This window comes from Lepus europaeus, chromosome 9, assembly GCF_033115175.1.
Source record: "Lepus europaeus isolate LE1 chromosome 9, mLepTim1.pri, whole genome shotgun sequence".
NCBI lineage: Eukaryota > Metazoa > Chordata > Mammalia > Lagomorpha > Leporidae > Lepus > Lepus europaeus.
Genome location: NC_084835.1, coordinates 22,094,604 through 22,109,025, shown reverse-complemented (window position 1 = coordinate 22,109,025; position 14,422 = coordinate 22,094,604). Strand labels below are relative to the sequence as shown.

Here is a 14,422-nt window from a genome sequence, read left to right as displayed (position 1 = left end):
TGAAGATTGTGGCTCCTGGCTTCAGCCTGGCTCAGCCCTGGTCACTCTGGCCATTTGGGGAGTAAATCAGAGGATGGAAGATCTCTTTCTCTCTATATCCTTCTCTCTCTAACTGTGCCTTTCAAATAAATAAAACATCTTAAGAAGAAATTTGGTTGTGTTCTGAAAGAGTTGAGGTATAAAAAGGAGGGTCAAGAAATGCAAGGAGGGGCCAGCGCCGTGGCTCACTTGGTTAATCTTCTGCTTGCAGCGATGGCATCCTACATGGGCACTGGGTTCTAGTCCCGGCTGCTCCTCTTCCAGTCCAGCTCTCTGCTGTGGCCCAGGAGGGCAGCGGAGGATGGCCCAAGAAGGAGGGAGGGAGGGAGGGAGGGAGAAAGGAAGGAAGGAAGGAAGGAAGGAGAGGGGAAGTATCTAAACCAAGATGGAAATGGCTATCGAGCAGTCAGGGAACACTGAATAAATCAGTTTGGAAAGAAATCAGCTAAATGAGAGGCAGGTCAGGTTGGAGAGAATGGATCAGAGAATGGGCACATCAAGCCAAGGCAGAAAACAGGCACGATTATGTAGATCAAGTTCTGTAAAGATTCATCCCAAAGAAATGGACGTGGCTTGATACCAATTCAAGAAGTGTCATCAGTGCAGAGTACCTTTCCTAGCTCCTTAATAAAAATCCTCTGTGCACCGAGGACTCAGCAAATTGGCAGGGGGTTCCCGAAATGAGAAGACCATGCTGCCCACCACAGCCCAGGCCCACCACCCCATCTCACCGTTCTCGGAGGAACGTGCAGCAGGCGTCTTTGATGCTCTGCAGCTGCAGGAAGCTCGCCCCCATCAGCAGTGACTGGACATTTTGCTGGTCAATAGCAAGGTTGCCGTTGTAAGCAAAGTTGATCAGAGCCTCCAGGGCACTAGAGGAAAGAGGAAAGCTATTAGAAGCTCTTCAAAGACAAGTCTTAGTGTACAGGAGACTCAAGCCCTAACTTAACTGGCATTACTCCCTAGAGAAGAGATGTGCCACATTAGAAAATCCATTTAGCCTTGGAGAACTGATCTGAATGGAATCAGTACTACATGACAGTCAAAGATACATTCCCCTGTTACCTTCACTGCCCAAATAATTTTATTACAGGAATTTCTAAAACAGAGAAAATAATCACTCATAGACTGACTACTAAAAAAAGTCAACAGTGGTCATTTTTCTAGGTTCACTTTCAGTTTCTGTCAACACGCATGCATAAATTACATGTATATAACCACAAAACACTTATCAAGTCCTTTCCCATGTTACTGCACTGTCTTCAAGTTTTGCAGGAGTGGAGAATCTTTTTTCTGCCAAGGGCCATTTGGATATTTATAACATCAAGTAGAGAGCCACACAAAATTACCAACTTAAAAATTAGCCTGCTAAAGATTTATTGAATTTTAAGACCTGCCTGCAGCTGCCTTGGCACGACCAGACCAAATGATTTTGTGGGCCTTATATGGCCTTTTGTGGGCCAGGCATTCCCCACCCCTGTTAAGTGGCTTCTATATACTATTTCAACATGCAAAGATGCTATAATTTGTTTCCTTTATTGGCAGGCATAATAGCTATTATCATCTTATTACCATTATGGTTTTGGATTATTATTACTTGGGATAAATTTCTAGAATGAGATTTCCAACATTTTTTCTGGCTACCAATTCATACTGAGACTGAAATTCCAATTCACCTATGGAGCTGCTTGTGGACTAGCCTCTCTCCATCTCTGTGACCTCATTACTGTCATCTCTTTCCCATCCACACTTCATTCTAACAGTGTGAACACGCTCACCACAGGGCCTTTGCACAGGGGTTGCTCCTTCTGTTTAGAGGGCTCTTTACTAAGATTGCTGACTCTCACTTCAATTATGCTCAAATGTCCACAGAGGCCTTCCCTGATCACTCTGAAATAACACCAGTTTCTACCATCATTCACTGGTCTTTACTTTTTCACATCACTTTCACTCCTAGTCATATCATGTGTCTATTTGTTGCTAGATCCCCATGAGAAAGCACCATGAGAAAGCATGTTTCATTTTTATTTTTCTCTCTCTGCTAGAACTTAGTGCCTTGAACTGTGCACATCACACATGTTCACTTTGTTTATGAAGTACCTGAACTTGACACAGAAATTATCAAGGCTCCTTCAGAATTCAGAGGAGTACACAACTGCCCGTGGAGATTCACTTCTGTATTTTTCCTTACAAATAGCTGACCTGATATTTCTGCCTGGTAATGAGGCATATAAATCCTCTCTTTCTTTTTTTTAAACATGTATTTATTTATTTGAATCACTTTCTTTTTTAAAAAAACATATTTATTTACTTAATTTTAATTCATTTATTTAATTTAATTAATTAATTTATTTTTTTGGACAGGCAGAGTGGATAGTGAGAGAGAGAGACAGAGAGAAAGGTGTTTCTTCCGTTGGTTCACCCCCCAGTGGCCATTGCGGTCGGCACACTGCGCTGATCCGAAGCCAGGAGCCAGGTGCTTATCCTGGTCTCCCATGCGGGTGCAGGACCCAAGCACTTGCGCCATCCTCTACTGCACTCCCGGGCCACAGCAGAGAGCTGGCCTGGAAGAGGGGCAACCAGGACAGAATCCGGCGCCCCGACTGGGACTAGAACCCGGGGTGCCAGTGCTGCAGGCGGAGGATTAGCCTATTGAGCCGTGGCGCCAGCCTAACATGTATTTATTTATTTGAAAGTCAGAGTTACACACAGAGAGAAGGAGAGGCAGAGAGAGAGAGAAAGAGAGAAAGTGTGTGTGAGCGAGCTCTTCTATTTCACTGGTTCACTTCTCAATTGGCCACAATAGCCAGAGTTGCACCAATCCGAAGCCAGGAGCCAGGAGCTTCTTCCAGATCTCCCAAGTAGCTGCAGGGGCCCAAGGACTTGGGCCATCTTCCACTGCTTTGCCAGGCCATAGCAGAGAGTTGGATAGGAAGTGGAGCAGCCGGGACTTGACCGGCGTCCATTTGGCATGCTAACACTGCAGGTGGTGGCTTTACCCGCCATGCCACAGTGCTGGCCCTGGCAGATCACTTTTTTTTTTTTTTGACAGGCAGAGTGGATAGTGAGAGAGAGACAGAGAGAAAGGTCTTCCTTTCTGCCGTTGGTTCACCCTCCAATGGCCGCTGCAGCCGGCGCATCTTGCTGATCTGAAGCCAGGAGCCAGATGATTCTCCTGTTCTCCCATGCGGGTGCAGGGCCCAAGCACTTGGGCCATCCTCCACTGCACTCCCGGGCCATAGCAGAGAGCTGGCCTGGAAGAGGGGCAACCGGGACAGAATCCGGTGCCCCGACCGGGACTAGAACCCGGTGTGCCGGCACCGCAAGGCAGAGGATTAGCCTGTTAAGCCACGGCGCCGGCCCCTGGCAGATCACTTTCAATCATGCAAAGGATACCACACAGTCTCCTAGCTATTTTCTTTAGCATTTACCATTTGAGATTAAGAAGTAATTAAGTAAGGTTACTGGTTAATGGGATAACCTTGGCTTGATGTCCTTGGACTGCAATTTTCTGGTCCATCAATTAACCATAATACTTGCCACATTCTAGACCTGCATTGTCTGATACAGCAGCCATAAGCCACATGTGCTTATTAAAAATAAAACAATTCATTAAAATCAAAGAAAGTTTAAAACTCAGATTTTCAGTTCCACTAGTCACATCTCAAGTGCTCAAAAGCCTTCTATGGCTAATGGCTACTGTGAAAGACTGATAGACAAGACTGCTCTGGACTGCTGAGAAAGGAAGCGAAGGAAGACACATATTTGAAGAACTACTGTGCCAGCCAAAATCACTAGCTCAGGAAAGTACAAAGAAGAATATACTTGGGGCCGGCGCCATGGTAACTTGGTTAATCCTCCGCCTGCAGTGCTGGCATCCCATATGGGTGCCAGATCCTAGTTCCAGTTGCTCCTCTTCCAGTCCAGCTCTCTGCTGTGGCCCAGGAAGGCACTGAAGGATAGCCCAAGCACCCACATGGGAGACTGGGAGGAGGCACTTGGCTCCTGGCTTCAGATCAGCGTAGCTCCAGCTGTAGCGGCCATTTGGGGGGTGAACCAACGGAAGGAAGACCTTTCTGTCTCTCTCTCTCTCTCTCTCTCTCTCTCACTAGCTCTATCTGTCAAACAAATTAAAAAGAAGAAGAAGAATATAATACCACTCTTGTACCTAGAGTATCTTGGATTCTAGGTTTTACTAAATGTGTTATAGTAAAAAGAACATCAAAGCTCTCTTTCTTTTCTTTTTTAAGATTTATTTGAAAGAGCTACAGAGAAGAGAGAGAGATAGTTACAGAGAAAGGTAGAACCAGAGAGAGAGAGAGGTTTTCCATTTTCTGGTTCATTCCTCAGATGGCCATAATGGCTGTAGCTGAGCTGATCTGAAGTCAGGAGTCAGGAGCTTCTTCCGGGTCTCCCACATGGGTGCAGGGCCCAAGGACTTGGGCCATCTTCTACTGCTTTCCCCAGAGCTTTAACAGCTGGATAGGAAGTGGAGCAGCCAGGACTTGAATCAGCACCCATATGGGATACAGGCGCTGCAGGCTGGGGCTTTAACCCTCTGTACCACAGCAGTGGCTCCCACTCCCTTCATTTTAACCCTGCCTCAGGCACTGGCTGAGATTCCAATCTGTTGACAAATCACCTACTATGTGGGTGGAGTTGTTGTGCTATTATAGACATGTCCTGCTGCAGGCTCTCAAGAGGCACCAAGCACCAGCACAACTGTACCTGCAAAGCAGCCTGTGAAACCCAACTGTGAGATTTAGTACCTCGGGTCCATTCCTTGCATTACAATCTCATCCTGCTTGCACTCCATCATGTCATTTGTAAACATGGCATGGAAGTACGGGATCGAGGCTGCGAGGACGATTCGGTGAGCGCTGAATTTGTGGTCCCCAATCTGTGGGCAAAATAAAACACAAAGACAGATACTGAGTGATGCAAATATAGAAACCCAACCTGGCCTTCACAGTTTACCCTTTTGTCCACTACAATGGTGCTGGAGTCACTGCAGGGCATAACAGCTAAGGCTTATCATAGAGACCGTCAAGATCCACTTACTCCAATAGCAGAATGATGAGGTGGTAACACGGTTTGACAAACCTAAGCCTGAATGTCTCAAGTGGTAGCTTCTACCTGCACCCCTCTCAATTCTTCCACCAACTCAGATATTTAATTCCTTTTACACTATTATCCCAGTCCCCAAAAAAAAAAAAAAAAAGCGGATGGAATAGACAAACAGTCCAAGAATGCTGGAGATCCTAACAGCATGTTCCTAAAAAAAAAAAAAAAAAAAAAAAAAAAATCCAATACATAGTGACAGGAAGAGATAACGAGAAACTAAACCCGACCTCAGCTGGGGGCTTGTGTGGTGACAAAGCAGGGACCACAGGCTTTTTTTTTTATTATTAATTTAAATTTTTTTTACAGGCAGAGTGGACAGTGAAAGAGAGAGACAGAGAAAAAGGTCTTCCTTTTTCCATTGGTTCACCCCCCAATGGCTGCTGTGGCAGGCACGCTGCACTGATTCGAAGTCAGGAGCCAGGTGATTCTCCTTGTCTCCCATGCGGGTGCAGGGCCCAAGGACTTGGGCCATCCTCCACTGCTTCCCCAGGCCACAGCAGAGAGCTGGACTGGAAGAGGAGCAACCGGGACAGAATCCGCTGCCCCAACTGGGACTAGAACCCGGGGTGTCGGCGCCGCAGGTGGAGGATTAGCCTATTGAGCCGCGGCTTAAAATGCTGGGAGGTCACTGAGTACTAAGCAGGTTCTGGTAGCCAGGAAGCCCAGAATTCCTCTAGGGAAAACAACTCTGGCAGCAGCAGGAACAACTGGTGCTGTGTACTGGCCAGAGGTCTGTGTGGCCCTTAGGGATAGAAACCAACTCTTTCTCTAATTTTTATCAAACCATCCCAAAGGCAGGCACAGTGGCACAGCAGGTTAAGCCAATGGTTAGTAGACTGGTATCCTGTATCAGAGTGCCTAGAATCACGCCCCTTCTCCACTTCTGATCCAGCTTCCTATTAATACGCACCCTGGGAAGCAGCAGGTGATGATGGTTCAAGTACTTGGGTCCCTGTCACCCATGTAGGAGACCCAGGTGGAGTTCCTGCCTTGTGGCTTTGGCCTAGTCCAGACCTGGTTGTTGCAGGCATTGAGGGAGAAAATGAACAGTTCAAAGATCTCTTTCTGTTGCTCTGCTTTTCTTTTTATTCCATTTTTTAAAAAAAGATTTATTTATTTGGCCGGCGCCGCAGCTCACTAGGCTAATCCTCCGCATTGTGGTGCCGGCACACCGGGTTCTATTCCCGGTCGGGGCACCGATCCTGTCCCGGTTGCCCCTCTTCCAGGCCAGCTCTCTGCTGTGGCCAGGGAGTGCAGTGGAGGATGGCCCAAGTGCTTGGGCCCTGCACCCCATGGGAGACCAGGAGAAGCACCTGGCTCCTGCCATCGGAACAGCGCGGTGCACCGGCCGCAGCACGCCTACCGTGGCGGCCATTGGAGGGTGAACCAACGGCAAAAAGGAAGACCTTTCTCTCTGTCTCTCTCTACTGTCCACTCTGCCTGTCAAAAAAAAAAAAAAAAAGAAAAAAAAGATTTATTTATTTGAAAGGCAAAGATACAGAGAGGAGGAGAAAGAGGGAGAGAGACATAGAGAGATCTTTCACCTCTAGTTCACTCCCCAAATGGCTGCAACAGCCAGGGCTGGGTCAGGCTGAAGCCAGAAGCCAGGAGCTTCTTTCAGGTCTCCCACATGGCTGCAGGGGCACAAGTACTTGGGTCATCCTCTGCTGGTCTCAGGTGCACTGGTAGGGAGCTGGATCAGAAGTGGAATGGCCAGGACTCGAATTGGCACCCATATGGGATGCCGATGCTGCAGGCAGAGGTTTAACCTTCTATACCACAGTGCTGACCCCTCTGCTTTTCAAATTAAATACATTAAAACCTTTTATTTATTATTTTTTTAAAGACTGTTGAGGTCAATGCTGTGGCTAGTAGGTTAAGTCTCTGCCTGCAGTGCCGACATCCCATATGGGTGCCAGTTTGAGTCCCTGCTGCTTCATTTCCCATCCACTTCCCTGCTGGTGGTCTGGGAAAGCAGAAGATGGCCCAAGTTCTTGGGTCCCTGCACCTATGTGAGACCCGGAAGAAACTCCTGGCTCCTGGCTTTGGATCAGCTCAGCTCTGGCGGTTGCAGTCATCTGGGGAGTGATCCAGCGGATGGAAGACCTCTCTCTCTCTCTCTGCCTCTGGCACTCTGTAACTCTGCCTTTCAAATAAATAAATAAAAAATCTTTTAAAAAAATCACCAATGCATGTCTGAGGAATTCTATAAAGCATTTTCCAACCATCTGCCAAAAGACTATTCCCTTCAATAAGCCTTGCCATTTATAGCTCCAATTTTTGCAAATATTTTTACTTAAGAAACTCCCATTCTCCAGAAGGAACAAATTAGTCCCCCACCCCCTTCTTCAGATTCCACATTAGTTAAATGCCTGAGCATCTCACTGCCTGCTGTTCATCAGCTGTGTCACAGTATTCAGGGATGACAGAGCAGGTGAGGCCACTAAGTCCTCTTTCACTGAACTTCAGATTTACTACCTGTAACTAGTCCTTCAAGGTCACACACAAAATCTTAGAAATGCCAAAGGATCCTTACCAGATTGAAATTGTATTTGTTCCTCCTATAATCCACATGTTGTTTTATGTGCTACTATTGCAGATGTTAAATGGCTGCATGTTTTGGGCAGAGGGGGGTGTTCATAATTTTTTTCAAAAAATTTTTTTTGATTTATTTTATTTGAAAGAGTTACACAGAGAGAGAAGGAGAGGCAGAGAGACAGAGGTTTTCTGCTGTCCACAACAGCTGGAGCTGCACTGATCGAAAGCCAGGAGCCAGGAGCTTCTTCCAGGTCTCCCATGTGGGTGCAGGGGCCTAAGAACCTGGGCCATCTTCTACTGTTTTCCCAGGCCACAGCAGAGAGCAGGATTCGAAGAGGAGCAGCTGGGACTAGAACCAGCGCTCACATGGGATTCCAGCACTGCATCCCTAGTCAAGCCTGAATGATAGCTGACTGCAACTTCTTTAGGGAAACATGTGCCATTCAAAAAAATCATTTATTTATTTATTTACTTGAAAAGCAGAGTTACAGGCACAGGGAGAGAGATAGGAGGTCTTCCACATGCTGGTACACTCCCCAAATGACCACAACAGCTGGAGCTGGGCTGATCTGAAGCCAGGAACCAGGAGCATCCTCCGGGTCTCTCATTTGGGGTGCAGGGGCCCAAACACTTGGGCCATCTTCCACTGCTTTCCCAGGCCATTAGCAGAGAGCTGGATCAGAAGAGCAGCAGCCAGAACACGATCCAGCGCCCATAAGGGATGCTGGCACCTCAGGTGGAGACTTAATCTACTATGCCACAGTGCTGGCCCCAATATTTGTCATTTTGAATACTAACCCTAAGTAAATGACTGTTCTCTCAGGAAGCTTTTAGGACTTTCTCTTTGGGGCCAGCGTTGTGGCATAGAGGATACGGGTGCCAGTTTCTATCTCAGCTGCTCCATTTGAGATCCAGCTCCTTGCTAATGGCCTGGGAAAAGCAACAAAAGACGGCCCGAGTGTTTGGGTCCCTGCACCCCTATGGGAGACCCAGATGAAGCTCCTGGCTTCAGCCTGCCCAGCCCTGGCAGTTGAAGTCACCTGGGGAGTGAACTAGGAAATAGAAGATTGATCTCTGTCTCTCCCTAACTCTTTCAAATTAAAAAAAAAATTAAATAAAGAAAAAACCTTTCTCTCTTTTTTTTTTAAAGATTTATTTTTTTTACTAACTATCATATTTTTAATTTCCAAGAAGTCTTTTTTTTCTAAGTTGCTTTTTAAAAGAATCTTATTTACCTTTCATGAATACAATGTTTTCTCTAATTTCTCTTGGGATATTATATATGGATATTTCAGAAAGTTCATAGAAAATGGAATAAAAAACAGAATCCAAAGACAAGTTAAGAAAACCAGTGTTGTGGTGCAGTGGATTAAGCTGCTACTTGTGATACCCTCTATCACAGTTGGAGTCCTTGCCACTCCACATCCAAACCAGCTTCCTGCTAATGCTCCCGGAAAGGCAATGGAAAATGACCCAATTGCTTGGATTCCTGCCACTCATGTGGGAGACCAGGATGGAGTCCTTTTGACTCCTGGCTTCTTCTTCTTCTTCTTTTTTTTTTTTTTTTTGACAGGTAGAGTTATAGACAGAGAGACAGAGAAAGGTCTTCCTTCCGTTGGTTCACCCCCGCAAATGGCCGCTATGGCTGGCGCTGCACTGATCCAAAGCCAGAAGCCAGGTGCTTCCTCCTGGTCTCCCATGCGGGTGCAGGGCCCACGCACTTGGGCCATCCTCCACTGCACTCCCGGGCCATAGCAGAGAGCTGCAATGGAAGAGGACCAACCGGGACTAGAACCCGGCGCCCATATGGGATGCCGGCACCACAGATGGAGGATTAACCAAGTGAGCCATGGTGCCAGCCCAACTCCTGGCTTTGACCTGGCCCAGACTTGGCTGTTGTGGCCCTTTTTGAAATGAACCAGCAGATGGAAGATACTCATTCTCTCTTTCTCTCATTCTCCCTCTTCTCTTCTTTCCCCTCACCTCTCTGTTACTCTGCTTTTAAAATAAATAAATCTTCTTTTAAAAAGATTTATTCATTTATTTGAAAAGCAGAGTTACAAAGAGACAGGAGAGACAGAGAGATCTTCCATTTGCTGGTTCACTCACCAGATGGCCAAAATGACTGGAGCTGGGCCAAGCCAAAAGCAGGAACCAGGAGCTTCTTCCCATGTGGGTGCAGGGGTCTGAGCACTTGGGTCATCTTCCACTGCTTTCCCAAGTGGATTAGCAAGTAGCTGGATCAGAAGTGGAGCAGGGGCTGGCACTGTGGTGCAGTAGGTTAATCCTCCACCTGTGGCACCAGCATCCAATATGGGTGCTGGTTTTAGTCCCAGCTGCTCCTCTTTCCGATCCAGCTCTCTGCTATGGCTTGGGAAAGCAGTGCTTGGACCTCTGGACCCATGTAGGAGACCTAGAAGAAGCTCCTGGGGCTGGCACTGTGGCGCAGTGGGTTGATGCCCTGGCTTGAAGCACTGGCATCCCATATGGGTGCCGGTTCAAGACCCCGGCGGCTCCACTTCCAATCCAGCTCTCTGCTGTGGCCTGGGAAAGCAGTAGAAGATGGCCCAAGTTCTTGGGCCCCTGCACCTACGTGGGAGACCTGGAAGAAGCTCCTGGTTTCTAGCTTCAGATTGGCACAGCTACGACCATTGCGGCCAACTGGGGAGTGAACCATCAGATGGAAGAACTCTCTCTCTCTGCCTGTCCTCTTTCTGTGTAACTCCGACTTTCAAATAAATAAATCAAACTTTAAAAAAAAAAAAAAAGAAGCAGCAGCTCCAGTCTCTTGGCTTCAGATCAGCCCAGTGCCAGCCATTACAATCATTTGGGGAGTGAACCAGCGGATGGAAGACCTCTCTCTTGATTTCTCCCTCTTACTGTCTGTAACTCTATCTCTCAAATAAATAAATAAAATCTTTTTTTTTTTTTTTGACAGGTGGAGTGGACAGTGAGAGAGACAGAGAGAAAGGTCTTCCTTTGCTGTTGGTTCACCCTCCAATGGCTGCTGCAGCCAGTGCACTGTGCTGATCTGAAGGCAGGAGCCAGGTGCTTCTCCTGGTCTCCCATGTGGGTGCAGGGCCCAAGGACTTGGGCCATCCTCCACTGCACTCCCTGGCCACAGCAGAGAGCTGGCCTGGAAGAGGAGCAACCGGGACAGAATCCAGCACCCCGACCAGGACTAGAACCCGGTGTGCCGGCGCTGCAAGGCGGAGGATTAGCCTGTTGAGCCATGGCGCCAGCCTATAAATAAAATCTTTAAAAAAAAAAAAAGGTGGTGCAGCCATGACTCAAACTGGTACCCATATGGGATGCCAGCATTGCAGGCAGTGACTTTACCTGCTGAGCCACAGCGATGGCCCCCAAATAAACAAAAAAGGAAGTTTAAATGGCACAATGTTTTGTTTCTTTATTTTTTAAAATATTTATTTATTTTATTTGAAGTGCAGCAGCTGGGACTTGAACCAGTGTCCATATGGGATGCCAGCACCACGGACGGCAGCTTTACCTGCTACGCCACAGCGCTGATCCTGTGCAGTGTTTTAAAAATCAATGCATACAGGCCGGCGCCGTGGCTCACTTGGCTAATCCCCAGCCTGCGGCGCCTGCACCCTGGGTTCTACTCCCAGTTGGGGCGCCAGGTACTAGTCGTGGTTGCTTCTCTTCCAGTCCAGCTCTCTGCTGTGGCCCAGGAGGGCAGCAGATGATGGCCCAAGTGCTTGGGTCCCTGCACCCACATGGGAGACCGGCAGGAAACACCTGGCTCCTGCTCGGATCGGTGCAGCGCTGTAGCAGCCATTAGGGGAGTGAACTAATGGAAGGAAGACCTTTCTGTCTCTCTCTCACTGTCTATAACTCTCTCTTCACTGTCTAACTCTGCCGGTCAAAAAAAAAAAAAAAAAAAAAAGGCTGGCGTTGTGGCTCACTTGGTTAATCCTCTGCCTGTGGCGCCGGCACCCCTGGTTTTAGTCCTGGTTGCTCCTCTTCCAGGCCAGCTCTCTGCTGTGGCCCAGGAAGGCAGTGAGGCAGTAGAGGATGGCCCAAGTGCTTGGGCCCTGCACCTGCATGGGAGACCAGGAGGAAGCACCTGGCATCTGGCTGCAGATTGGCGCAGCGCTGGCCGTAGTGGCCATTAGGGTAGTGAACCAATGGAAAAAAGGAAGGCCTTTCTCTCTGTCTAACTCTGCCTGTCCCAAAAAAAAAAAAAAAAAAAAAAAAAAATCAATGCATACAAGGGGTCTTCAAGATAGTCATGGAAAATGCATATTACAGAAACCTATACATGGATTTTTAGATTTTTGTCCCCCAAATAAATTTACCCTTTAATTCTATTTTTCCAAAAATTGAAGTACCCCAAATGGTTAAGCAAATTTTTTTTCTCCTTTCCTGTTTTAACTGTTTCCTCTGTTACTTTCTCTTCCGTTTGTTTTGATCTGTCCTTTAAGGTACTTCCTCTAATCATCCGATGACACTTTGCTCTCTGTTCATACCTTTAAAGCTATTTGATAACTCCAGGGATGGTAAGGTTAGAGAATAATTTATGGTCAGGGCCGGCACTGTGGCACAGCAGGTTAAAGCCCTGACCTGAAGCACCAGCATTCCATATGTCCACCGATTCTAGACCCGGATGCTCCTCTTCTGATTCAGCTCTCTGCTATGGCCTGGGAAAGCAGTGTAAGATGGCCCAAGTTCTTGGGCCCCTGCACCCACGTGGGAGACCAGGAAGATGCTCCTGGCTCCTGGCTTCGGATCAGCGCAGTTCCGACTGCTGCAGCCATCTGGGAATTAACCAGCGGATGGAAGACCGCTTTCTCTGTTTCTACCTTGCTCTGTAACTCTGTCTTTCAAATAAATAAAATAAATATTTTAATAATAATAATAATAATAATAATTTAGGGTCTTCCCTTTAAGGCAAGAATCTGATATTGTATTGAAGATGCCTAGAAGTAGTATACCCCCCCCCCCCATTTTTGGGGGAAGATTTATTTTACTTATTTGAGAAACAGTGCGACAGAGACAGAAAGGGAGAGATGGAGGAGATCTTCCATCCTCTGGTTTACTCTCCAAATGGCCCCAATAGTCCCAGCCAAAGCCAGAAGCTGGGAATTCTGTCATGGTCTCCCATATGGATGGCAGGGGCCCAAGCACTTGGACCATCTTTCACTGCTTTCTCAGGTACATTAGCAGGGAACTGGATCATAGGCAGAGTAGCTAGAACTCGAACCAGCACTCCAGTGTGGGATTTCGGCAGTCAACAGTGGTTTAACTTGCTGGCACCTAGTCTCTTTAGGACGTCTTCCTCTGGGCCCATTTTTATCAGAGGAAGATCTTCTAATCTCTTGTACTGGGTGTGAAATGGTGACAGTGCTACCATTCACTATTTAGAACTAAAACCTACTAAACTTATTTTCAGTTTTGTTCTATATTGCACCCTTTCTTCTGTACCCACTGTGCCTCAATTTGGAGCCTCTGGTTGAATATTTTGGACTAAAACTTTTTTTTTTTTTTTTTGACAGAGGTAGACAGTGAGAGAGATAGAGAGAGACAGAGAGAAAGGTCTTCCTTCCGTTGGTTCACCCCCCAAATGGCCGCCACGGCCGGAGCTATGCCGATCCGAAGCCAGGAGCCTGGTGCTTCCTCCTGGTCTCCCATGTGGGTGCAGGGTCCAAGCACTTGGACCATCCTCCCCTGCCTTCCCGGGCCACAGCAGAGAGCTGGACTTGAAGAGGAGCAGCCAGGACTAGAACCCAGCGCCCATATGGGATGCCGGCACCGCAGGCAGAGGATTAACCAAGTGAGCCACGCCGCCGGCCCCAGGACTAAAACTCTTGTCTCCTGACAGTAGGGAAGGTAGTTTAGACATCTACAGGGGATTTTAAAAAAAATGTGTGAAGATGGAATTTAAAGTTTATTTTGGGCGTGGGCATTTGGTCTAGTGACTATACCAGCTGGAACACCCATATCCTATACTGGACTGCTTAAGTTTTAGAAGTGGCTTCACTTCTGATTTCAACTTCCTGCTCATCTGTACCCTGGCAGGCAGGAGATATTGGCTCAAGTAATTGGGTCCCCATCACCAACATGTGAGATGTAGATTGATATCCCACTTTTGGGCATTTGGGGGAGTTAAGATAGCAGATGGGAGTTCTTTCTCTCTTGCTCAAAAAACAAAAAAATTTAATAGTTTACTTTGGGGTCCCAGTGTAGTAGCACAGAGAGTTAAGCTGCTGCCTGAGATATGGGCATTTCACCATATGAGCATTGGTTCGAGTCCTACCTGTTCCACTTCTCATACAGCTCCCTGCTAACATGACTGGGAAAGCACATATCTCTTTCCCTTTACTATTATTTTAATGGAGCTAAAGGAGAGAATGAAGATTAAAATTAAAGAATGTGTTCAATTTGTTGCATATTTAACTGCTATGCATTTTTTTTTAATTTTTTGACAAGCAGAGTTAGTGAGAGAGAAAGACAGAGAGAGAGTTATACACAGTGAGAGAGAGACAGAAAGTCTTCCTTCCATTGGTTTGCTCCCCAAATGGCTGCTACGGCCAGTGCTGTGCCGATCCGAAGCCAGGAGCCAGGTGCTTCCTCCTGGTCTCCCATGCGGGTGCAGGGACCCAAGCACTTGGGCCATCCTCCACTGCACTCCCGGGCCACAGCAGAGAATTAGACTGGAAGAGGAGCAACAGGGACAGAATCCGGCGCCCGAACCGGAACT

At 47.3% G+C, this 14,422-nt stretch overlaps 1 protein-coding gene across 2 annotated transcripts in view; it reads right to left on the bottom strand.

The window, feature by feature from the left end:
- The window catches only part of KLHL18 (kelch like family member 18), a 57,397-nt gene that overhangs the window by 21,171 nt on the left and 21,804 nt on the right, over nucleotides 1-14,422 (bottom strand). For both annotated transcript variants that reach the window (XM_062200729.1, XM_062200731.1), the window contains exons 2-3: nucleotides 4,809-4,939; nucleotides 771-911 (exon numbers count right to left, since the gene is read on the bottom strand). In XM_062200729.1, coding sequence (XP_062056713.1) covers nucleotides 771-911; nucleotides 4,809-4,939 — 272 coding nt within the window. The remainder of the gene's footprint in view (nucleotides 1-770; nucleotides 912-4,808; nucleotides 4,940-14,422) is intronic.